Source organism: Rhinolophus hipposideros (genome assembly GCF_964194185.1).
Source record: "Rhinolophus hipposideros genome assembly, chromosome: 21".
Classification (NCBI taxonomy): domain Eukaryota; kingdom Metazoa; phylum Chordata; class Mammalia; order Chiroptera; family Rhinolophidae; genus Rhinolophus; species Rhinolophus hipposideros.
In genome coordinates, this window is record NC_138067.1 from 38,615,068 (window position 1) to 38,638,492 (window position 23,425).

General features: G+C 51.2%; 1 protein-coding gene across 1 annotated transcript in view; it reads right to left on the minus strand.

The window, feature by feature from the left end:
* Positions 1 to 5,261: 5,261 nt before the first annotated feature.
* Positions 5,262 to 23,425, minus strand: part of FCGBP (Fc gamma binding protein) — a gene marked incomplete at its 5' end in the record, with an annotated part of 37,204 nt that continues 19,040 nt past the window's right edge. Inside the window, 13 exons of the mRNA XM_081032112.1 lie at positions 5,262 to 5,433; positions 5,542 to 5,813; positions 8,220 to 8,603; positions 11,254 to 11,453; positions 12,456 to 13,029; positions 13,387 to 13,958; positions 14,621 to 15,170; positions 15,581 to 16,197; positions 16,578 to 17,151; positions 18,170 to 18,510; positions 20,761 to 20,899; positions 22,106 to 22,305; positions 22,397 to 22,979. Coding sequence (XP_080888238.1) covers positions 5,424 to 5,433; positions 5,542 to 5,813; positions 8,220 to 8,603; positions 11,254 to 11,453; positions 12,456 to 13,029; positions 13,387 to 13,958; positions 14,621 to 15,170; positions 15,581 to 16,197; positions 16,578 to 17,151; positions 18,170 to 18,510; positions 20,761 to 20,899; positions 22,106 to 22,305; positions 22,397 to 22,979 — 5,016 coding nt within the window. The 3' untranslated portion in view covers positions 5,262 to 5,423. The remainder of the gene's footprint in view (positions 5,434 to 5,541; positions 5,814 to 8,219; positions 8,604 to 11,253; positions 11,454 to 12,455; positions 13,030 to 13,386; positions 13,959 to 14,620; positions 15,171 to 15,580; positions 16,198 to 16,577; positions 17,152 to 18,169; positions 18,511 to 20,760; positions 20,900 to 22,105; positions 22,306 to 22,396; positions 22,980 to 23,425) is intronic.

A 23,425-nucleotide genomic window follows, 5' to 3' on the forward strand; every position in this document is an offset into this window, starting at 1 on the left:
GTGTCGGGTGTTTGTCACTCGGCATCAGGTTCCACGTGGTTGTGTTTATCGGTGGTTCATTCCTTTTCATCAGTGAGGATTCCATACTATGAGCATACTGCATTTTGTTTATCCATTTGCCTGTCCATGGGCATTCAAGTTGTTTCCAGTTTGGGCTTATTATGAATAATGCTGCCGTAAACATTCATGAATAATTTGTGTGGACATAAGCTTTCAATTTTCTTGAGAAGAGTCCTAGGAGTCAAATGGCCGAATCCCATGGTGAGAGTATGTTTAACTTGTAAAGAAACAGACAGTTTTCCAAAGTGGTTGCACCTATTTTCTTGAAGGATTATTTTACACTTTCTCCTCTCTTGTCAAACCTCAAAAACTTCTCCTGCTTTCTTTTTTATTAAATTTATTGGGGCACTATTGATTCATAAAATTATATAGGTTTCAAGTATACAATTCTATAACACGTCACCTATATATTGCACGGAGTGGTGAGCACCCAAAGTCGAATCTTCCATCACCATATATTTGACCCCCTTTACCCTACTCCTAGCTGATGACCTTGCTTCCCATTTGAATGAGAAGGTGGAAGCAATCACAAGAGAACTTCAATGTCCTCCTGTCTCCCTGTCTACCAGCCCACTGAGCCTGTTACCTCATATGCTGTAAAAGAAAACTGTTTCTGGATTCTGACACCAAATGCATGAGTTTTCCACACCAAGCAAGTCTCCAATTCTCTGCAGATTCCAGCTGCTGTCTTACAATTTAGTTCAATTCGGACACTAAGCACCCAGAGTTTGCATCAGACCTCACACGTTAAGGGCTCCGTCCCTCAAGACTGCGTCCACTTCAGACACCAATAGGAAGTGAGGGCCACCCATATTTCTGAACGAATGGCAGTAAATCAATTTTCACAACCTTCTCCTCTGTTCAATAATTTGCTAGAACAGCTCACAAGACTCAGGAAAATGTTTTACTTACTATTACTGGTTTATTATAAAGGATATAACTCAGGAACAGCCAAATGGCAGAATTGCGTAGGGCACGATATGGAGGAAACAGCATGGAGCTTCCATGCTTTCTCTGGTTGTGCCATCCTATGAGCACCTTAATATGTTTACCAACACAGCAGCTCTCAGAACTCCACTGTTTAAAATTTTTAAAAAAAAGATTTTATTGGGGAAGGGGAACAGTGTGTACTTCCAGGACTTTTTTCCAAGTCAAGTTGTTATCCTTTTAATCTTAGTTGTGGAGGGTGCCGATCAGCTCCAGGTCCAGTTGCCCTAGTTGCAGGAGGCACAGCCCACCATCCCTTGCAGGAATCAAACCGGCAACCTTGTGGTTGAGAGGATGTGCTCCAACCAACTGAGCCATCTGGGAGGCAGCTCAGCTCAAGGTGCCGTGTTCAATCTTAGTTGCAGGGGGCAGAGCCCACCATCCCTTGCGGGACTCCAGGAATTGAACTGGCAACCTTGTGGTTGAGAGCCCACTGGCCCATGTGGGAATCGAACCGGCAGCCTTCGGAGTTAGGAGCACGGAGCTCTAACCGCCTGAGCCACCGAGCCGGCCCTTTAAAATTTTTATAGAGGCTTCATTACTTAGGCATGATTGATTAAGTCGTTAGCAATTAGCTGTTGGTGACTAAGTCAGTCTCCAGTCCCCTTCTCCTTCCCCAGATGGGTGGGGTAGGGCTGAAAGTTCCAGTCCTCTAATTACATGGTTGGTCTTTCTGGAGCATTTTTCAGCCTAACACAAGACAACTCAAACTGAACTTAGAGTCAGTGCATAAACATATTTATTGAATGGAGGAAATGGCCACCATGGAGTCCTAAGGACTAGTGTTACAGACACGTTTCACTGAAACACTAACTTGGGACCAAGTATACAGAATTCTTCAGAGGCCATTATGACTGGGACCTTCACAACTTAATTAATTAAAAAAAATTTTTTTAAACAAAATGTTAACTCCTACACAAAAATCGAGACTGTAAGAAACCTTGTTTACTTATCAGCCAGCTGTAACTACTATCAGCACACCGTCAGCCTTACCCACTGTCCTATTGCTTTTGCTGGAGTATTTTAAAGTACATCCCAATATTATGCCCTTTCACCCCATTTACTTAAGTATGTATCTCTTTAAAAGAGAACATTTTCTTACATTATCACACTTAACAAAATTAACAAGAAGTCCTTTTGATAATCTGGTAACATGTCCCTATTCATATTTCTTCAAGGGTCTAAAAATGTGACTTTTAAAAATTGCTGCTTATTCAAATCAGGTCCAAGCAAGGTCCCCTCATTCGGTTCTCTCTCTCTCTACACAGAGAGGGAGAGGGAGAGAGAGAGAGACAGGGAGAGAGAGAGAGAGAGAGAGAGAGAGAGAGAGAGAGAGAGAGAGAGAGAGAGAGAGAGAGACCAAATCCATTTCTTTGGGCAAGAATCTTCAGAGATTATAATTTATTGATTTTTAAAACTCTTTCTTTGAAATACAATATACTTACAGAAAAGTTCATGTAACTGTGCTGCTTTATCACAAAGGAAATAATCCACATAACCACCACCCAGGACAACAATTAGAACATTATTGGTGCCCCAAAGGCCCCCTGTGCCCCTTGTCTTGTGTCTCTTTTATTATGTACACTGTTCTAAAGTTGCTTTCTACACCTCACCGTGTATCCTGGAGATCACTCCAGGACAGTGTCCGGAGATCTTTCATGTGTTTTATTCATTTGCATAGTTGTCCATCATGTAGATGAAGCGTAGGTTATTCAACCAGTCTCCTGATGGACAGCTGAGGTGTTTCAATCTTTTTCCATTATGAAGAGCCCTGCAATGACCAGCCGTGGGCTTGCCACCTTTTATGGCCATTGTATCTTTGGGTTAGATTCCTAGCAGTGAGAGTACTGGGTCAAGAGAAAAATGCACCTGTAATTTTGACAGATACTGCCAAATTTCACTGCATTGGACTTACACATTTTGCATTCCCACTGTAACATATGAAAATATTCTTGTCCTCATAGCCTTCTCAGTAAAGATGTTGTGGAGTTTTTGTATTTTTGCCTATCTGATAGATGAGAAGTTGTGTCTCAGGGTAGTTTAATCTGCTTCTCTCCTAATGTGGGCAAGACTGAGCATTTCTTATCTTTAAGAACAATTTGTATTTCTTTTTCTATGACCTATTCAGATCTTTTGTCTATTTTTCTATTGGATTGTTGCTTTTTCTTCTTTATGCTTAGGACCTCTTGACTGTTTTTCTTGAAAGGAAATTAAGCCTGGGTGAGACTCAATAGCTAAGTCGGTGGAAAGGACCGACTTTGGCGATAATACCTGGATTCAAATCTAGGTTCCGTCATTAGAAACTGATAGCCCTGGGGCAAGTTATTTAATTTCATTAAGCCTACTTCTTTATATCTATATTCATTTTGCAGGGTTGTTGTGAAGATTAGAAATATTGTACATGAAGAACCTGACATAGTAAATGCGTTCAACATATTTAGATTTCTTTTCCCATCAATTGCCTGTTTCTAACCTCAACCATATTTTGCTAATTGGGCTATTGTCTTTTTCTTATTGATTTGAAGGAGCTCTTTGCGAATTGTGGATATTAATCCTTTATTATGTATGTTGCACATCTTCCAAGTTTCTTGTGGGTCATTTATTGATTCAACAAATATATACTAAGACCTACTATGTGCTAGGTCCTGGGAATAAAATGGCAAATGAGGTAGATACAGACTCTGCCTTTGAGTTACTTCTAATTGGGAAGAAAATCAAATAAAAGCAATTCTAAAGTGAAGGAATGAAGGAATCAAGCGTCTGGGACAGGGAGTAATAGAGGGAATCCACTTCAAGTGAGGTGGTCATGGAAGGCCTCTCTGAAGTAGTAACGTGTAAGCTGACGTTTGAAGGACGAGAAGCATCTTGTCATGTGATGAGTGGAGGAACAGCATATTGTAAAAGAGTGAAGTGGGAAAATTAGGCATGTTCAATACATTGAAAGATCAGGTTCCCAAATCGTAAGTGGCAAGGACAGTAATAGGAGATGAGTCAGAAGAGATTGGCAGGGGCCTCGTAGGACAAGGTAAAAGAATTTGCTTTTATTATAATAGAAATTTATAGCCAATGATCCTATTTATATGTTAACAAGAGTCTTCAGGTGGCTGTGAGAAGATGGATTACTGGAGGGGCGAGAAGATAGTAGACTATTGGGGTTGTCGATGTGAGTGAGGACGGCGGCTGCACCAGCTGGTGACAGCGGGCATGATAGAGAGGCAGGCAGATTTTAGGTATGTTTTGATCCAATCCAGCAGATTTTGTTGATGAACTGAGTGGTGGGCAAAGGGGAGAACAGAAATCAAGAATAATTCCCCATTTTCTGGCTGCCAAACTGAGTATTGGCAGTGCTGTTCACTGAGGTGAAGAAGATCATCATGGGAAGGGTGGGAGCAGGTATGGCAGGGAAGAGGGACTTTGTTTTTGTCATGGTGGATTGGATGAACACACTAAATCTTCACTCCAACTCCATAACGATAGGTACTATCGTTAACCCTACTTTAAATAGGATGCTACTGACTGAATATTTGTGTCCCCTCAAAATTCACATTGGAACCTAATCCGCAAGGTGCCGGTATTAGGAGGTGGGGCCTTTGGGAGGTGATTAGGTCATGATGGTGGAGCCTTCCTGGTGGGATTAGTGCCCTTATGAAGAGGCCCCAGCGGACTCCCTTGCCCTTCCACCAAGGGAGGACATGTGAGAAGACAGCCATCTATGAACAAGGAAAAGGGCACTCCCCAGACACTGAATCTGCTGGCACCTTGAGCTTGGACTTCCCAGCCTCCAGAACTGTGAGAAATAAATTTCTGTTGTTTATAAGCCACCCATTCTATGGTATATTGTTATATCAGCCTGAATGGACAAAGGTATGTGAGGAAACTGAGTGACAGAGAATTAATTTGCTGGAGTTATAAATGATAAAGCTAGAATCTATTGATCTTTCTTTCTGTTTTCTACTTCTTCCCTCTAGCCAATGATTCATCTTCTCATCTACCCATTCTTCAAATCATCCATTTCCCTATCTTCCCATTTCCCCACCCACCCCTCTCCCAATCTACCCATTTATGTATCTATCCATCCATCCATCCATCCATCCATCCTCCATCCACTCACCCCAATAAATATTCATCATGTGCCATATTCCCCAGGCATCTGACACCTGCAGTGCAGAAAGGAAAGTCAGGGATAAGAAGGCTTAAGATAGACACATCAACATGCATCTTGGCTTAGGATATTTATTCAGTGCTCTCACAGTCGGCCTCAGTGGCTCAGCAGAGGGGAGAGCAGGGAAGGGGCACACAGTAGCACGGTGTGTCCTTCCATTATGGCAATCTCCAGGGTTCAGGTCCTGAAGTCCTTGTTGCCAGTGGATGACTGATCAGATGTGACTGTAAGAAACAAACACTTAGCACTTCTTCTTGCAGACTGAGCAACCCCCCCCCCCCGACTGCCCCTTCCCATGAAAACCCAGGTGCCCCTCCAGGCTACATCCTCACCATGGCGAGAAGTCCTGTGCTCTCCAGTGCTCCACGGTCGTATCCTCCTCGAAGTGATACTTATCATTGGTCGGCTCCCCGTCAAAGTTTCCGCACGCCCCACACAGCATCCCAGCATGGTCCTTGCTGACCATCACAGTCAGCTGCCCATTGGTGCCCAGCTGCACCTGGACCCCGGACTTCTGGTGGACCAGCACGGAGCCATCAGGATTCCGCCTCACGGACACAGAAGGTGACACCTCAACTGGGAGTTCCACTCGGATACCATTCACCTGGTGGCGGCGGGGGGGGGGGACACAGAGGTGAGGCGAGAGCCACAGAAAAGCTGGGGTGTTACGAGGATGGAGGGCCCAAGCAAGATAACAAGTTCAAGGAGCGAAAGCAGAGAGGCAGGTGCCAAAAGACATGAAGACCTAAAAGGACTGATGAGATGGAGAGATGGGTACATAAGATAACTGGGGGTTTGGACAGATAGGTAGAAGGACAGAGGGTGGATAGACGGAGAGATGGACCGGGGGGTAAATAGGCACGCGTACAACACTCCAATGGAGGCCAGGGGAGCACTGTGGTCCAGGCACATAAACAAACAAACCAATAATCCCCAGCGTCATCCTGTCTGGTTCCAGTTTTCAAAGCAAAAGAATCCTTGAGCATGCCCAGTAAATTACTCGTTTTTGAGCATGCCCAGTAAATTACTCGTTTTATAAAAAAAAGCAACATCATCTTTTATTTTTTCAAGGCTGATGTTTGAAGACAAGTAATGAACGAGCAAGTATAATAATCAGGTGACAAAATGACTGTTTCTCTATCACACGCGTAGGCTGTGGACTCCGTAACCTTGGTAACCTTGAGTTTTTCCCTTTAAATAACTGTTGTCCGTTTTCGGTGATGAGTTACTCCTTCTGAAGTTACACTTCCGAGAGAACCTTGTTTGAAAGAAAAGTTCTTTTTTTCTAAATACTTTTGTATCTGAGTCTTCCTCTGCCAGATGATTGGAGAGACAGGCAGACAGACAGAAAAGACAAATAGAGAGGTCTGAAAAAAATGGATGGATAGAAGAAAGGACGGAAGTAACAGAGGGAGGGAGTGAGGAAGGATAGACAGAAGGGATGAAGGGCGGGGTGAAGGAAAGAGAGGTGGGAGAATAGATGGCTGGAATGAGGGAGAAAAGAAGGGAAGGATACCGTGAAGGAGAGGTAGAGGTGAGTGGAAAGTTTAACCAGGACACAAGCTTCAAAAGTATCGGGACCGGTTCTGACTCATCCGTGTCGTCCAGCACATGGCCTGGTGTAGAGGGAACAGGGCGGAATGTATTCATGAAACCAGACTTTTCCTGGGTACCCTCTAGGTGCCAGGCCCTGCTCTGGGGACAACGCGATGACCAAGATGGACAGGATCCCTGCGCACCTGAGGATGATATTCTAGTGATGGAGAAAGGCAACAAACACAAAGAAAGAATGGATGGTTTCAGAGTGATAAGCACCTTGAAGGAAAGAAAAGAGTAATAGCCGTGAGACTGGAATGAGGGGGAGAGTGTCTGCAGGGCGTCAGAAAAGGCCTCTGTAGAAGCAATGCTGGAATGGAGACCTGAAGGGTGAGAAAGAGCCAACTCTTAGAGAACCTGGGAGAAGAGCACTGTGGCAGGGGACAGCGAAGGCCCCGATGCGGGAACAAGCTTGGTCTGCTGTATAAATGGTTGTCGCAAATGAGGGTGGAGGGGCCAGAAGGACTCACATCACACAGGCCTTGCAGACCATGCAAGAGAGGTGGCTTGAGTTTGGAATGCTTTTCTGGGAGGCCACTGTAGAGTTTTAAGCAGCAGAATGACCTGATCCATTTCACATTTTTAGAATATCTGTCTGCTGTGTAGAAAATTGGTTCTTGGGAGAGGGGCAAGAGGAGGTGTCTATTAGGTGTCTATTAGAATCACGGATCAAGCAGATGGCCAAAGAAAAGGAGTGGTTGGTCCAGATTACATGAGAGAGAACTACAGCCCCCTGCTTCCACTGGGGCTGAGTCTCGGACCATCTCCATGCACTGGTGGCAGGATGGAGACCATCCATGGGGGGGGCGGGGTGGAGCACTGGCTGTATGTCCCCACTGGACCCAGGAGACACCAATGAATGTCTCTGCAATCGACAAACAGGTCATGGAAATAGAGACATGTTCATCTGGGGACTTGAGTGCGGTCTGACATCTGTGCTTGGGTCTTAGGTTCTGCCACACGGACCACGAATAATTAGACTATGAGTTGGCATTAGCCCTCAATTAGGCCAAACAGATTCTGTCTCTCAGAAATTTGGAATTGGGGTGGTGAGAACCATGGGGTTTGGCAAATCCAAGGCAGTTGTAAGTGAAAGGCAATTTGAATTTGGTTTTCTGTCACTTGCAACCAGTAGAGTCTTGATTAACACTAGCATCAAAACTAGTAAGTTCCATGAGGGTGTTTTTGCTCCTCAAGAACTCAGCCAGCGGATTTGTGTTCTCAGCCTCAAGAACAAATCCAGAACAGAGGGACTAAGTTCGAAATATTGAGACCAATACAAACCCAGCGGCCAAACGGCAGAGATCTGGATAAAGAAAACAGATAGGAAGATAGACGGGCAGCCAGGAATGGAGGGACACTGCAACAGGAAAACAAAAGCCCAGGGGAGACATGCCCCAGTGCCCACACTTACCCAGACTCCCTTGCGTGTGGTCACGGTCACCAGGCCACCCTGGAAGAAGATGTGAGCCTGGCTCACAGTTTCGTTGTCGATATGGCAGGAGTCGACATTAGCGAGCACACGGTACCAGGGGATGGTCTTCCCTAATCCTGGGCAGCTGGAAGAGAGCCCGTAGATGCCAGGGATGCTGATGCTAGTGTGGGCCCCATCGAAGGTGGTGATGTTGGTGCCCAGAGACAGGGAACAGAGACCAACGGGGACCCAGCAGTCCCGGGTCCCAGCCTCGACCTTGCATACGTGGTCTACAGGGCAGCCGGTTTCCTGGCATGTCACACCGGTGCGTACGGAACAGGAACAGCGCTCGCTGCAGTCTGAGCTCATCAGGGAGGAGTTCACCTGCGCACAGAAAGAGGCCAGGTTTCAGTGGTGTGCTGGTTTGCAACAATGGCCACAATCCTTCAGCCCCCTGGATCCATGCAGATGACTTTGCCATGACTCCCATTAACGAGTGGAGTTTATTTCCCCTTCCCCACTAATCTGGGGCAGCCTTAAGACTATGCTTTGGTTATCACAATGCAGCAGAAGCAATGCTACGCCAGGTTCAAGCTTAGACCTCAAGAAACCTTACAGCTTCTGTCTCTCTCTCTCCTTGCCCCGCCACCATGAGAGCAAGTAAGGGCCTGCCAGAGGCAAAAAGACCCTGCTGTGCGAGAAAGACAGCAATCTCAGCTGGTGCCACTCTAAACCAGCCAGCCCCTAGCTGACCGACCGACTGGGGAACTAGAGATACCATATGAGTGAGTGTAGGGGACAACAGTAGAACCGCCCAGGTGAGCCCAGCCCAAACTGCAGGGTCGCAGAATTGTGAACTAAACAAATAGTTGTTTTAAGCCACTATGTTCTGGGGTAGTTTGTAACCCAGCAAAAGCTAACTGACACAGGTAGGGGTGGGCAGGAGACATTCCAGAATCCTGGTAACCTAGCGCCCTGAAAACCCAATTCCAGGCAACAACATTCTCCCGGTTTTTTCCTACCTGACTCGCTGTTCCTTCTTTACCACATTTTTAATTTTTATTTTATTTTTTTTGTCGTTTCTTTACCACATTTTCAAGTTCCTGCTGATTTTCCAAATCCTAAGGATACCTTGCCTAGGGCTCAGTCCTCAGACCTTATCTTCCCTGTCTCCATTTACTACCTGGTGATCTCACCAAATCTCCTGAAAACTAAAAGCAATGTCTGAGCCTCAATTGGACTCTAGTCTAGGGGGATGGGGGATTGTTACAGAGGACATTAGTGGGATAACTGGTAAAATTCAAATAAAATCTTCAGATTATATAATCCTATTGAATCAGTGTTGATTTCCTGATTTTGAATAGTACTATGGTCATATTAAATGAATTCCCTTATTCTTAGGAAATCCATGCTAAAGTATAGGTACAGGGGCACTGTCATATTATCATGTGGTTCAGAAAAAAATCATATGTGTATATACTTATACAGAGCAGATGATAAAGCACACATGGCAAAAGGTCAACAGTTGCAGAACCCGAGTGAAGGGTATGCAAGAATTCTTTGTACTAGTCTTGAAATTTTTCCTAAGTTTGAAGTCTTCAAAAACAAAAGTTTGAAAACTAAAAGAAATGAATGAATGTGATAAAAACAAGTGAACTCCGTCTCTATACCGGTAACGCCTACATTTGTATCTCCAGCCCAGACACACAAATCCAAGGTGCCTTCTAACACAGGCAGAGTGGTCAGGGCTGGGAAGAGCAGGGGGCTGTGGGAGTCCAGAGGTCCTTAGCCCAGCCTAGGGGTTTTGGAGGGCTTCCTGTAGGTGGTGAGACCAGAAGGAAGAAGCAGAAGTTTGACATCTTCCCCAGAAGTCCTGGACTTCCAGACCCTCTAGCCTACTTCTCTGCCATTAATAAAACTAGGATGAATTTCCTTTGTTTGGTAAATATGCTTTTGAAGAAATAGGACGCCTAGTAGCTCAGAGGGTGAGCCCCGGCTCCTGGGGTGTACATCCCGGCATCACCACTTGCTAATGGGTAGCCTTGGGCTGACTTCTCTTTGTTGCAGTTTTATCTGTAAAATGGACAGAATAATGATGGCACCTGTGTCATAGGATTGTTGTGATGATTAAACGAATTAACATCTATAACAAACTCGGTGCATCGTAAGAGCTCAGAAAACATGCATAACAAAAATAAGTCAGCTATGAACTTTCAATCACATTATTAAACTATTGTTAGCTGTGCTACCTACTGTGCTATTGTAAGTTTCTTTTACTTTTACTGAATGTGCTGACTGTGGAAGCAAGGAGAGCTCAGTGGGTGTCTTTCATGAGCAATTGCACCCATTCCTCAGACATATGGCTCAAGGATGATGGTAAACCCCATTTTACAGATGAAAATATGAGACTCAGGGAGGGAACTGTAGTAAGCTGAATAACAGCTCCCCCAAAGAAATCGGGTCCCAATGCCTGTGCCCAGTGACTATTGCCTTATATGCATGTGTGATTAAATTAACGATTTAGAGATGGAGAGATTATCCTGGATTATCTGCCTGGGCCTTCTAAGAGGGAGGCAGAGGGAAATTTTATGTCACACATAAAGGGAAATTTTATGTCACACACAGAAGAGGAGGGGTAATGTGACACAGAAGCAGAAATTACAATGATGTGACCACAAGCCAAGGAATGCCTGGAGCCACCAAAAGCTGGGAGACACAAGAAGAGTTTCCCCTAGAGCCTCTGAAGGGAGTGCCGTCCTGAGGACACCTTGATTTTGACCCAGTGATATGATTTCTAATTTATGGCCTCCAGAACTATGGGAGGACAAATTTCTCGTGTTTTAAGCCACCAAGTTTATGGTCATTTGTCACAGCAACCACAGGAAACTAATACAGGGACGTCACCAGCACTGAGTCACACAGCTGGGAAATGCTGGTGGCTCCTCTGTCTCCATCCTAGAGGGGGTCGGCACAGAAGCTCTCAGTCTCCCTCAAGCCCCTCCACCTTCCTGGCCCACCTCAAGCCCCTGCTCACCAGCAAGTATCGGCCGTTATGGGTGCAACCACAGTTCTGGACGGGGACGCAGGTGTCATGGGAGAACAGGAAGTTGTCATCACACTCACAGCCTTCAAAGCAGTGGTTGGTGCATCCCACAAAGCCAAAGAGGGCCGCGCAGGAGCCCTCACAGGAGTGAGTGCAGATGGAGTAGTGGCTGTGGGCAGGGCACTGGAGCGCTGTGGGGAGAAGGGACAGGCTGGGGTCATACCTGCTCTTAGGCATTGAGGAGGGAATGAATGGGACTGCTACACACCAGCCCTGGGGACACAAGGCATGAACACAGCCCCAGTCCCTCCTCTATGCAGCTCATATCTGTGAGACAGATAGTGCCAGTCCCGTGTCATCAGGGTTGCGCTGGCAAAACACGAGAAGAGTGAAAGGGCAGGGAGGAGGCAAAGACAGGGAGCTGAGGACCCAGCGGAAGCATCCAGCGTGGGGCCCTGGGCTCTGGCTGAGCAACTGGTGGATGGTGTGGCCACATCGAATTGAGGACCAGGGAATAGGAGGATCAGGTTTGGGGTGAAATGCTGATGTCATACGGGAACACAGCGGGTGTGAGGGGTCCAAAGGACACCCAGGGGAAGGTGTCCAGGGAGCCACTGGGCCCCTGAGGCTGGCAGCCAGGAGAGAGGTCAGGGCTGGAGACAGTGTCCAGGCTCAGCACGAGGCCGTAGAGGTGGATGATGGCCCAGGATGGAGGTCCTGCCCTGAGGACAATGAAGGGGACACGGCCCTGTCCTGGGTGTTTGAAGGAAACAGACAACCCCATGACCAGCGGGATCTGGGAGGGAGAGTCCTGGGTGTCTGAGGGAGCTGCAGCCTTGTCCTGGGGGATCTGAGGAAATATGTTCCTGCCTGGGGGGTCTGAGTGAGCCACAGACTCAGGCTTCATTGTATGAGCTTCAGATCTGCCGACCCGCCCTCCCAGGTCACAACAGAAAGGGTCCAGGATGGGCCCTGAAGAACTGTGTCTGAGGTTTCGGAGAGTGGGTCCCTGAAAGGGGTTGAGAAGGTCAAGTCAGCGGGGCAGAAAGAAGCCAGCAGGGTATGCTGTGGGAAAAGCTGGGGGAGCCCTAACACGGGACTGCTCCTGAGGTGCAGGTAGGACAGGGAGCAGCAGGTCAGGGGGCATCCTCGAGCCTGGTCTGGAGTTCTCTCGGGGGCCTACGGACACTCACGGCAGAAGCTTTCTGTCCTCCAGGGCTTCACGGTCTTGCCGGCTGCCTGGCAGGCCAATGTGTAGGCAGACAGGCTATGGCAGAGGGAGGTGCTGTTGCCCTTCTGAGCACACATGTCGTACACGCATTGGCGGAAGTATTCAGAGGGGCTCAGAACTGCATGGCAGGCCGCGAAGGGGCCCTGGCTGTCCTGGAGCTGCCCGCAGGCCTGGTTGCTCTCATATGGTGCCGTCTCCTCTGCTGAGCACACAGGGCAGCCGTGGGGCCCGCAGCCCTCCTCACAGCCCTGGGAGGAGCTGGGCGCCCGCCACACGGCTCCAAAGGCATCCACACTAGGGGCCACAGCGCCACTGGGCAGGACAAAGTCATCGCTCCAATTGCCATTGAAGTTCCCACAGAGACCACAAAGCCGGCCCTGGAAGGAGCCGGGGATGTTTATGATGATGTGATCGTCACCATCAAAGAGAACCCGCAGCTTCTTGGTCGTCTGCAGAATCACGTTCCGGCCCTCAGCGGTCAGCCGCACATGGCCCACAGCCATAGGCAGGGCCACTGCCTCGCCATCCACAGTGACCTGGGTGGAAGGGTCAGGTAGGTAAGGCACTCAAAGAACCACAGGTAAGGTAGTCCCCTTAGACTCCCAGGATGGAATTGTGTCCCTCTCAGTACCTTTTGCGTAGGGTAGTGTCCCTCTCACTACCCTCAGGGCAGGGCTATGTCCCTTTCAGACCCCCACACTGGCCCACAGGCACCCCCAAGAGTGGGGCCATGTTCCCTTCAGACCCCTACGACAAATTTGTGTCCCTCAGTCCCCTCGGGGTTAGGTCCTATCTCCCTTAAAACCTCCAGGGTGGGCCCTGTCTCCCTCAGAGCCCCCAAGGGCAGGGCCACGTCCCCTTCAAACCCCCAGGGCAAGGCCATGCCCACTTACCTGTGGACCCCGAGCCAGGCTCACAACCTGGCCAGCCACTTTGACTAGCAGGCTTTGAAAATCTCCAGCCATATTCTTCTCAAGTACAATGGCAAAGTCCTCGTCCCCAGGATCTGGGTAGCAGACTTGGGCTAAGACATAGGAGCAGGAGCCATGCATATCATAGACATGTCCATCAAAGGTGACGTAGTGGATGCCTTCATTGGCCAGGCAGTGGCCGCAGCCTGTCGGATGACAGGCATGGACGCCATCCTCTAGCCGGCACTCTTCATGAGGCCTGCAGGCTATGCCCTCCTGGCAGCAGACGTGGCCGCCTGCCTCACAATGGCAGCGCCGCCCGCACTCAGGGCCTGGGTAGAAGGCCTCACCCAGCGGGTAGTACTGGCCCTCATGGAGGCAGCCACACTGGCCCACAGGCACGCAGGTGTCGCCACTGAGCACGAAGCCGGCATCACAGACGCAGCCCTCGTGGCAGGCTGGTTCACAGCCCTCGGGCGGGGAGAGGCTCGGGCAGCTCACGGGGCAGGAGTCACCACAGAGCTTGTAGTGGCTGTGGGCAGGGCACTGGAAGGCTGTGGGAACGAGAGGGGGATGAGCTGGGGGGAGGCGCAGAGTGGGGGGAGTTGCCCAGGTGGATCTGTGGGTTCTGCCTGAGCATATTTCATGAGTGAATGTGTGCAGGGATCTGAGAAGGATGTGGGATGCGACACATCTGACTGGGGATCCAGTGTGGGAGTCCTGGGGACCAGGCCTCTCTGACCAGGTTGTGTATCTGATTGGGTGAAGCTGCCAGGAGAGAACTGCCCGGGCCATCTGACAGTGAATCTGCAGGTATCTGCCTGCGCTATGTCAGGGTCATGGTTCTACCCGGGGTACCCACCCAGTGTTTCAGTGCAAATCTGCCCAATTCTCTCTAACAGAAGAGTTCCTGTCTGAGGCTATGGGACCAATTCCTGTGTATTTCAGTGTCTGAAACAGTCCAGGGGCGTCTGACCAGGGGTAACTCTCTAGGTCTCTCTGAGTAGGTGAGTCTCAGTCTCTCCTATTGCAGTAGGTGACCTGGTGTACTTCAGTATGTGAAGGCCACGGTGTCTGACAGGACATATCTGGCTCAGGAGAGGCAGGGTGGTGTGTCTTAGCCCCAAGGAGAAGGAGAAGGCTCTTCTCAGAGCCCTGTGAAGTGGGGAGGCAGGGAGATCCCTACTAGGTGGCCCATGCATGGATGAGTACTCACGACAGAAGTCTGGCCGCCTCCACTCGCCAAGCTGGGCCCCAGCGGCCTGGCAGGCTACCACGTAGGCGGCCACGGCAGGGCAGAGGCATCCCCGATGGCCCTGAGCCTGGCAGGCGTCCAGCAAGCAGGCCTGGAAGTACCGCTCAGGCAGCACGAGGTGGTGGCAGGGTGCCAGTGGGCCATCAGGGGCAGAGATCACGCCGCAGGCCTCCGGGCCTCCGAAGGTCTCCTCTTGCTCGGGCGTGCACGGCGTGTTGCACGACCCAGCCCCGGGTCCGCAGTGTCCGCAGCCCGGGTCGCCGCCCACCTGCCAGCCGCCGGGGTTCCCGCCCACCGCCTCCAGGTCGTCGTCGGGGTCCTGGTTGTAGTTCCCGCACAGGCCACAAAGGGAGCCCGCGTACGCCGCCGGCACGCACAGGCGCACGTTGCTGCTCCCGTCGAAAGCCAGCGAAAGCCCGCTGGGTACGGTCACCACCACGTCGGCGCCGCTCAGGTGAGCTTGCAGGACCGACTCCAGCTGGAAGGGCAGCGCCACGAACTTGCCGTCCACCTGCGGGGGCGGAATGAGGATAGGGGCAGTAAACGGCGTGGACAGAGGTTCGAATCCTGACTCCACTACCTACTGTGTGTGTGTGTGTGTGTGTGTGTGTGTGTGTGTAACCCTGAGCACGTGACCTCTCTCCTTTTAATAATAAGAATAAGCATCTATAGACACGATGTCGCTGGCTTCTCACGTTACCCTCTGAAGCAGCTACTTTCCTTAGACCCCTTTTACAGAGGAATAAACTAAACCTCAGAGAGGGGGAAGCCACTGCTCCAAGCCATCTGGCTCCAAGGCCTGTACTCTGAACACCATGCACCCACTAACCTGTGAAGGGTAATCAGGGGAATGGCAGACCACTAACTCCCAGGCAACTCCAGGGCTGGCACGTGTTCCTGTCTGGCCCACAGACCCCTCACCTGCAGCTGCTGGGGCCAGCGGGCACTGAGGGTCACGTTGTGCTTGCAGATGTGCAGGGTGATGCTGCGGGTATAGCTGATGACCTGGCTGCCCCGGTGTTCATTGGATACAGTGACAGTGAAGTTCTCCGTCCCCGCCGGTGGTTCATGGCAGGGTCCACTCAGCAGGTACTCGCAGGTACCGTGGAATTCGAATTGGTGCCCATCCAGAGTGATGTAATGGGAATCACCCCAAGCCTGACACTGAGCTGTGCTGATAGGATGGCAGCCATACTGGCCTGAGGGCAGCAGGGCGCATGCTTCTCCTAGCCCGCACCTGGCAGGATTGCAGACCAGAGAGCCACCCCCAGGCCCACAGTGGCACCTCTGGGAGCAGGTGGCATCAGCCCAAAACTCGCTGCCTGCCTCATGATAGGTGCCATTGGCCCAGCAGCCACAGCCGCCATCCAGAGGAACGCAGTGGTCGGCGCTCCACACGAAGCCTGGGTCACACTGGCAGCCCTCAGCGCAGGGGCCCTCACATGGGGCTGAGCCCGTAGGGGGAACAGGGGGTGGGCAGCAGTCTGGGCAGGATGGGCCACAGAGCTCATAGTGGCTGTTGTGGGGGCAGGAGATCTCTGCAGGTAGATGAAGGAGTGAGAGGGAGAGAAAGAGAGAGAATGGGGTTAGAGGGTGGGGTCTGACCATAGGATGAGAGGAGACAGAAACAAGGAGGAACCGACAGAAATCGAGAGAGACAGCGCAAGAGACACAGAGAGAAAAACAAAGATCCAACCAGAGACATGGAGAGAGAATGAGAAATAGAGAGAGAGAGAGAGAGAGAGAGAGAGAGAATCATAGGAAGACACAAAGATAAGCATCAAGAGACAAAAACAAAGACAGAGAGACACAGAGAGAAAGAAACAAAAAGACCCAGAAGGACTGGAGTGAAACCACATCAGCCCCGCGGAGAGAGGATCCCTGCCCCCAAGTCCTGCCTTGCTCCCCCAACACTCACCACAGCCTGCCTGTGTCCTCCAGTCCTTGATGACAATGCCAGCGGCCTGACAGGAAGCAGCATAAGAAGCCAGAGACTGGCAAAGTATGTCTTGGGCCCCATCGCCCAGGCAGAGATCCAGAACGCAGCTCTTGAAGAAACTATCAGGTGGCACATGGGCATGGCAGTCAGCAAAGGGGCCTCCCATGCCAGCGGCCAGGGGTCCACAGAAGCCAGGGCCCTTGTACTCCTCCAGCCAATCCTCAGAACAGGTTGGGCAGGACCCTTGACATTCATCCCAGCACAGTGGGTCCCAGCCTGGGGCTCGCCAGCTGCTGCCCCAGATGGGTATGGAGGGAGCCAGGGTGCCATTCGGGAAGACTTGGTCGTTGTTGGGGTTTTGGTCCATGTTCCCGCAGAGCCCACACACCGCACCATGATAGCTACTGGGCAGCGTCACCTCGACTCGCCAGTTCCAGTGATAGCTGACCCGCAGCCCGAAGTCGGCTGCCAGCACCACTTTTGATGCTCCCTGTGTCACTGAAAGCCGCCCATCAGCCACAGAGACAGGCAACGCTGTCAGCACACCATTCACCTTGTAGAAGAGGGGGTCGGAGGCAAACAGAGGTCACTTGAGGTGGGGAGGCCCAGCTCTGGCCCGTACCTCCCTCACTTGGCATGCCATGGCTGGGAGCTGCCAAAACCTTCCTCATAACTGGTGGGCATATAGTCATTTGACAAACATGGACAGCTACTGTAGTCCAGGCGCTGGGTAACAAAACCTAACGGCTGCTTTTTCTGGGTCTCTCTCTTGATGTCCATCTCCCTCCTTCATCTCCCTATTGACTCTCCCTCTACATCTAAATCTATCTCCCTTTCTGGATTTCTCTGTTTCAGAGACTGTGTGTGTGTGTGTGTGTGTGTGTGTGTGTGTATTCTCTCCCTGGGTCTCTATCTGGGTCCATCTCTCTGGATCTTTCCCCCACTTGCTCACTCCCTCCTCATTCCCTGGGCACCTCTCACCTCTGTGTGGCTGGGTATCTCTTCCACTCACTCACTATCATTGAGTGCCTATCTGGCGCCACCCCTCACTTTCCCCTTGTGAGCTGTCATTAATCTGCATCTCCATTACCCTGGGCAGAAAGGGTAGCCCACCTCTCTCTCTAGCTTCCTGAATCTTGCTCCACATTGGGGTCTGGGCCTTTCATTTGTTCCCTCACATTCACGGTGGCTTCCCCAGGTCAGACCCTCAGCCGAGCACTAGACATAACCACCTCACTGTGGGGCAGGGCCTGCTATGATCCCCATTTCTCAGATGAGGAAACTGAGGCCGACAAAGTCACTTGGCTAACATCACACCGCTCATGCAGACAGCCTGATTCTAACCCAGGTCTCTGAAAAGGCAAATGCTGAAGGCCTACGTTAAAGCCCTTTGCAAAGGGGTGAGCTCGTAATTCCCAACAGAGGGCTGACGTTTTTGCCATAATTGTTGTTGTTTTGTTGCCATTTTGTTTCAGGCCTAGGTGAAGAGAGAGAATGCTGAGCTCCTGACTGTGGCCAGCAGAACCCCTCCCCCCTACCAGGGACTCAGGGGACCATCCTGTGGCACTCACCCGGACTTTGCCAACTTCACCTTTGTGGAAGGAGATGTTGATGTTGTGAGCACTGACAGTGACGAACCTCACAAAGGACACAGCGGGGCTGCCCCAGTTCTCATTCTTGGTGGTGATGGTGAAGGGTGTCAGGCCGTGCGTGTTGTTGGCCCCTAGGCAGTTGGTTGTTGCCAGCACGTACTTGCAGGTGCCCTGGAAGTCAAAGTTCCAGCCGTCGAAGGAATGGTAGTGGGGGTCACTCAATAGCCAACACCTGGCTTCATAGTTGGGCACGCACACGCCCTGGCCATCCTTCTCCTGGCATGTCTCCTGTGGCGAACATTTGACACTCTCGCACAGGTCTGAGGAGAGAGGAAAGAGGCCCTTGAGGGGCTACCCAGCATGAGGCCAGCTGTGCCCCAACACCTTGCACGTCTGTGCAAGGACACTGGCTCTGAGGGCCACTGTCGGTGAAACCAGATTCCAGGGTCCCCACATCTGAGATGCAGACCCTACAGTTTGCTGTTTCTGAGACCAGGCCCTGGGGGCCCCCATGTCTGAAACTCAGGCCCTATGGTAGACTGTGCCTGAGACCCTGACATCGGAGACCCAGGCCCTGCAGTTTGTTGTCTGAGACTCAGGCCCCAAGGTCCTTGCAGCCAAGACTCAGGCTCTAGAGTCTCTATATCTGAGATCCAGGCCCTGGGGTTCCCTTGCTTGAGATCTCAGCCCCAGGGAACCCAGGACTGAGACCAGAGCCCCAGGGGTCCCTGTGTCTGTGACGCCAGCCCTGAGGGTACGCACAAAGGCACCTGCAGCCCTGGGTTCTCTGTGTGCAACACCTGGGCCCAGGCTCCGCCATGCCCGAGCTCCCAGCCTCCTGGGGGCCGCCACATGAGACCCACGTCCTGGAGGTCTCTGTGCCAAGAGCAGGGTACTGAAGGAACTTTCTGCTGAGTACCTAACCCAGAGGTCTCAACATTTGAGACCCTAACCATAGTGTCCCCGCATCTTAGTCTCACGGCCTGGGGATCCCTCTGTGCAAGACTCTCCTCGGGGTTCCTGCATCCGAGACCCTGGCCCTGGGGATCTCATTTCTGAGGCGCTACCTCCGAAGGTCTTTTTATTCAAGACTCTGTCCATAAGATCACTGTATCTACGACCCCAGTTTTTGACACCCCTATACCCAAGACCCCAGCGGTAAAACTTCTCCCTTTCTCCTAGTGCCCCTTTTCAATATAACACCCCTCAGCTCCACATCTACAGATGGTTAGGCTTTGCCAGTAGAGGGCGCTGGAGGGTCCCAACAGGAGCAAGGGCCCCGTTCCCGGCTTCCACCCGGCTCTGCCCTCCTGGCTCCTGCTGGGGTAGGAGGGGCCAGCAGCACGCGGGACACGCACTCTGAGAGGTCCACTGGCCTCAGCTGGCTTCCCAGAGAGTCACTCAGGCACCCCATCAGGTGGCTTCCCAATGAGTGTCGCCAGCACCCCAGTGAGGTTTTCCCGCTTGCCAGCTCCAGCTGGCACAACCTCTCTGCCATCCAGTGGGCTACAACCACACCCCCCAATGAAATCTGCTCTCCTCAGCCTTGGGCTGGGGGGCCTCTTCCCACTTCTTCCCTTCCTTGGGTGCTCTGCTTCAGCCTTAGGGGCAGGGGTGGGTGCTCCCTATATCTGTGCTTCTGTTTGTTAGTGTTCTTTCTAATCCCTAGTAGTCAATCCCCTATTACAAGTAAAGAATTTTATTAAACTTTCCTTATTCGAGCTGCTGTGTGGTTTCTGTCTCCTGATAGGACTCTGACGAATATACCCCCATCCCTGGGAGTCCCTGTGTTCCTGCCCATCAGCCCGGAGGTTCTCAGTTGCGGAGGTCCCATTTCCTTATGCTCAGGAATGAGAAAGTTATTCTCTGCCCTTCACCCTAAGAAACCAGTCCTGGGGGGCAGCTTTGTGTCTTAGACTTAATCTGGGGGTTCCCCATTCTGAGACTGTATCCCTATAAACCCCGATCCTCCACTCGAGGGGGACCCTGTATCCAAGACCCCCACCTGAGACCTCAGGACTCTCCTTTCTGTCCCTGACCCGGTGGGTCCCCAGTCTCCCCTACCCCTTGGGGATGGTTTCTGGAGTCCCGAGCCTAATCTCAAACACCATTGGTCAGCAAACTGTGCCACTGCTAGCTGCCTGTTTTTGTAAATAACGTTTTATTGGAGCTACACCCTCTCACTTACATGGTCTACAGTTGATTTCATGACACAGTGGCAGAGTTGAGTAGTTGTGACTAGGACCATAGGGCCTGCAAGTTTAAATATTTATCCTCTGGCTGTCCAGAGAAAAAGTTTGTCTGTTCCTGCCTCATGCTGACGGTCCCTGACATCTGCCAGGAAACCCAGCTCTGAGGGCCCCCACAGACTGGGTTCCACCATGAGAGTCCCTGCCTTTCAGACTGTAAGGTCTCTGCGCCTGGCCCTGGAAATCCTAGCCCAGGGGTCCCCAGGTCTGAGACTTCAATCCTTAGTCCTCTGTGCCTCCCGCTGTAAAGATCCAGGTCACACCACACTCGGTCGCTGTCCTCTATCCCCAGCCACGCCGGCCCCAGCCCCAGCCCAGCACCTTTGACGCAGCTCAGGACGCCTGCCGAGGGCCGACACACTTCCTCTGGTTCACAGCTGTGGTTCTGGCACACCAGGCCTTTCCCGGGGTAGCACAGGCACTGCTGCTGGCAGTTGTCAGTGAGTACTGTCTCCGCCGGCTGTGGGGAGAGGGCACAGCCATCAGGGCGGGAGCTGACCCCCGCATCTTTGGTGTTCCAGGCACAGAGGGGCCCGGGGGACAAGAGAGGGACATCTCTCAGCAGGGGTGGTCCCTGGTCTATGAAACGAAGGCACAGCATAGCTTTGGGGTCCAATTCCTTCCTTCCTTCCTTCCTTCCTTCCTTCCTTCCTTCCTTCCTTCCTTCCTTCCTTCCTTCCCTCAATTTCATTCATTGACTCACTCATCTGTTTATTCCACAATATCCACTAAATGCCTGCTGTCTAGGAGAAATGGTGTAACATAGTAATTAAGAGCAAAGGCTCTGGAGCAGATTCCCTGGGTCTGAAGCCTGTTTCTGCTATTTTCAAATCGTATCACTCAGTGCAAATTACTTAAATCTCTTTAATGCCTCAGTTTTTACATCTGTAAGTGGCAAGTAACAATACCGCCTGCCTATGGAAGTATAACTGAGTTACTAATCCATATAAAGTGCAGATGAAATGAAAAGAGATTTCCTTTAAATCATCCAGATGGAGAGGAAACAGGTAGAGATGAAACAAGATTGGGAAATACTGATTATTTTTGAAGCTGAGTGATGCCTACATGGAGATTTATTACACTGTTCTCTTTCACACGTTTGAAATGTTCCTAACGAAAAGTTTAATTACATCACTATACTATTACTCTTACTATAGCACTTAAAGCGATACGGGGCACATAGTGAGCACCATCTGCCTATTTGCTGTTATTACTATTATTATTTGTATGAGGAGAGCAACAGAGAGGGCTCTGCCCTCACAGAGCTCGCAGTGCTTTGAGGAGACAGACTTCAGACAAACACACTCAAATCGAAGGAAAAGGAGCAACTCGGAGAGTGGGAGAGGGAAGCGCAAGGAGTTAGCCATTACTGTAACAGACAAAATCTAGACCTGGGTTACAAAGCCAAAACTTGACCTGGGGAGCCAGGGGCGGGTTTAAAGTTGCAGGAGCCATGGTCCTATTTACAAAGGTCTTTCCTGCTACCAGAGAGAGCAAAAGCAAGGCTGGGAGGGGACAAACTGGACCCCAGTGGGGCCGTGGGGAGTGAAAGAGGAGTGGGTGGGAGACGCTCAGGAGGCCAAGAGGACAGGCTGTGGGGCTGATGAGCAGTGGGAGGGGGTCCAAGGTGAGGGCCCGGCTCCGCCTGGGATGACCAGGTTCCTACCTCATAGTAGACCCCTTGGTGGTAGCAGCCACATTTCTCGATGGGCACACAGGTTTCGCCGTCACTGAGGAAGCCAGCGTCGCACTGGCAGCCCTCAGCACACCTATCTCGGCACGGCGGGGGGTCAATGAGTGCAGAGCAGGTGAGAGAGCAGGTGTCTACGCAGAGCTCGTAGTGGCTGTGGGCAGGGCACTTCATGGCTGCAAAGAGGAGGGGTGGGTCAAAGCCCCTGGAAAGCAGGGTGTGTCCCTTCTGTGCCTCTACCTCCCCACCGTTCTGCCCCTCACTCACGACAGAAAGATTCGGTCCTCCAGGGTTCCACGTGAACTCCAGCTGCCTGACAAGCACTCACGTAGGCCTGGATATTGCTGCAGAGAATGTCCTGATTCCCATCACTCACGCAGAGATCAAAGACACAATCTTCCAAGAGGCCTTGGGGATTAAGCAGCATCTGGCAGGCGGCCAGTGGCCCCGTGAAACTGCTGATAAACCCACAGAACTCCTCCTGCTTGTACTTCTCCTGCAGCTCAGGTGCGCACTCCGGGTTGCAGTTCTTGCCCGACGTGCAGGGCGGTGGCTCGCAGGGAGAGCCAGGCACGGCCACTTCCCAGGAGTTGCCGAACTCATTGGGGTCACCTGCCTGCGAGCCGTCGGGCTTCTGGAAGTCGTCCGTGGGGTCACCATTGTAATACCCGCACAGGCCATACATGTGCTGCTGGTAGTTGCCTGGGACGGTGATCCGCACATTGTACATAAGGTCGTAGGCCACACGCAGGCCAAAGTCAGTCTCAATCACCATGTCCAAGCCATGCTGGAAGGCGCTGACGCAGCCCTGCGACAGCACCACCGGTGGCTTCATGTCCACACCGTTCACCTGGGAGGCAGGAGATGCCATGCTTCAGAGGCTACACTTTGAAAGGGCGGCTTCTAGGTCAAGCCCCTACCTGACATTGAAGATCTTGTGAACTTAGTTTCCATATTTGTAAAATGGGTATAATAATAGGGTCTTATAGGGGGTTGAACGGTGTTCTCCAAAAGATATGTCCACCCAGAACCTCAGAATATGACCTTGTTTGGAATAAGGGTCTTTGCAGATGTAATTAGGGGAATGACCTCGAGAGGAGATCATCCTGGATTAGGGTGGACCCTATGCCCAGTGATGAGTGTCCTTGGAAGAGCCAGAAGAGGAGAAGACACAGACACACAGAAGAGAAAGCCATGTGTAGAGAAGGCAGGGATTCGAGTGACGTGGCCACAAGCCCAGGAACATCTGGAACTACCAGAAGCTGGAAGAGACAAGGAAGGATCTCCCCCCTAGAA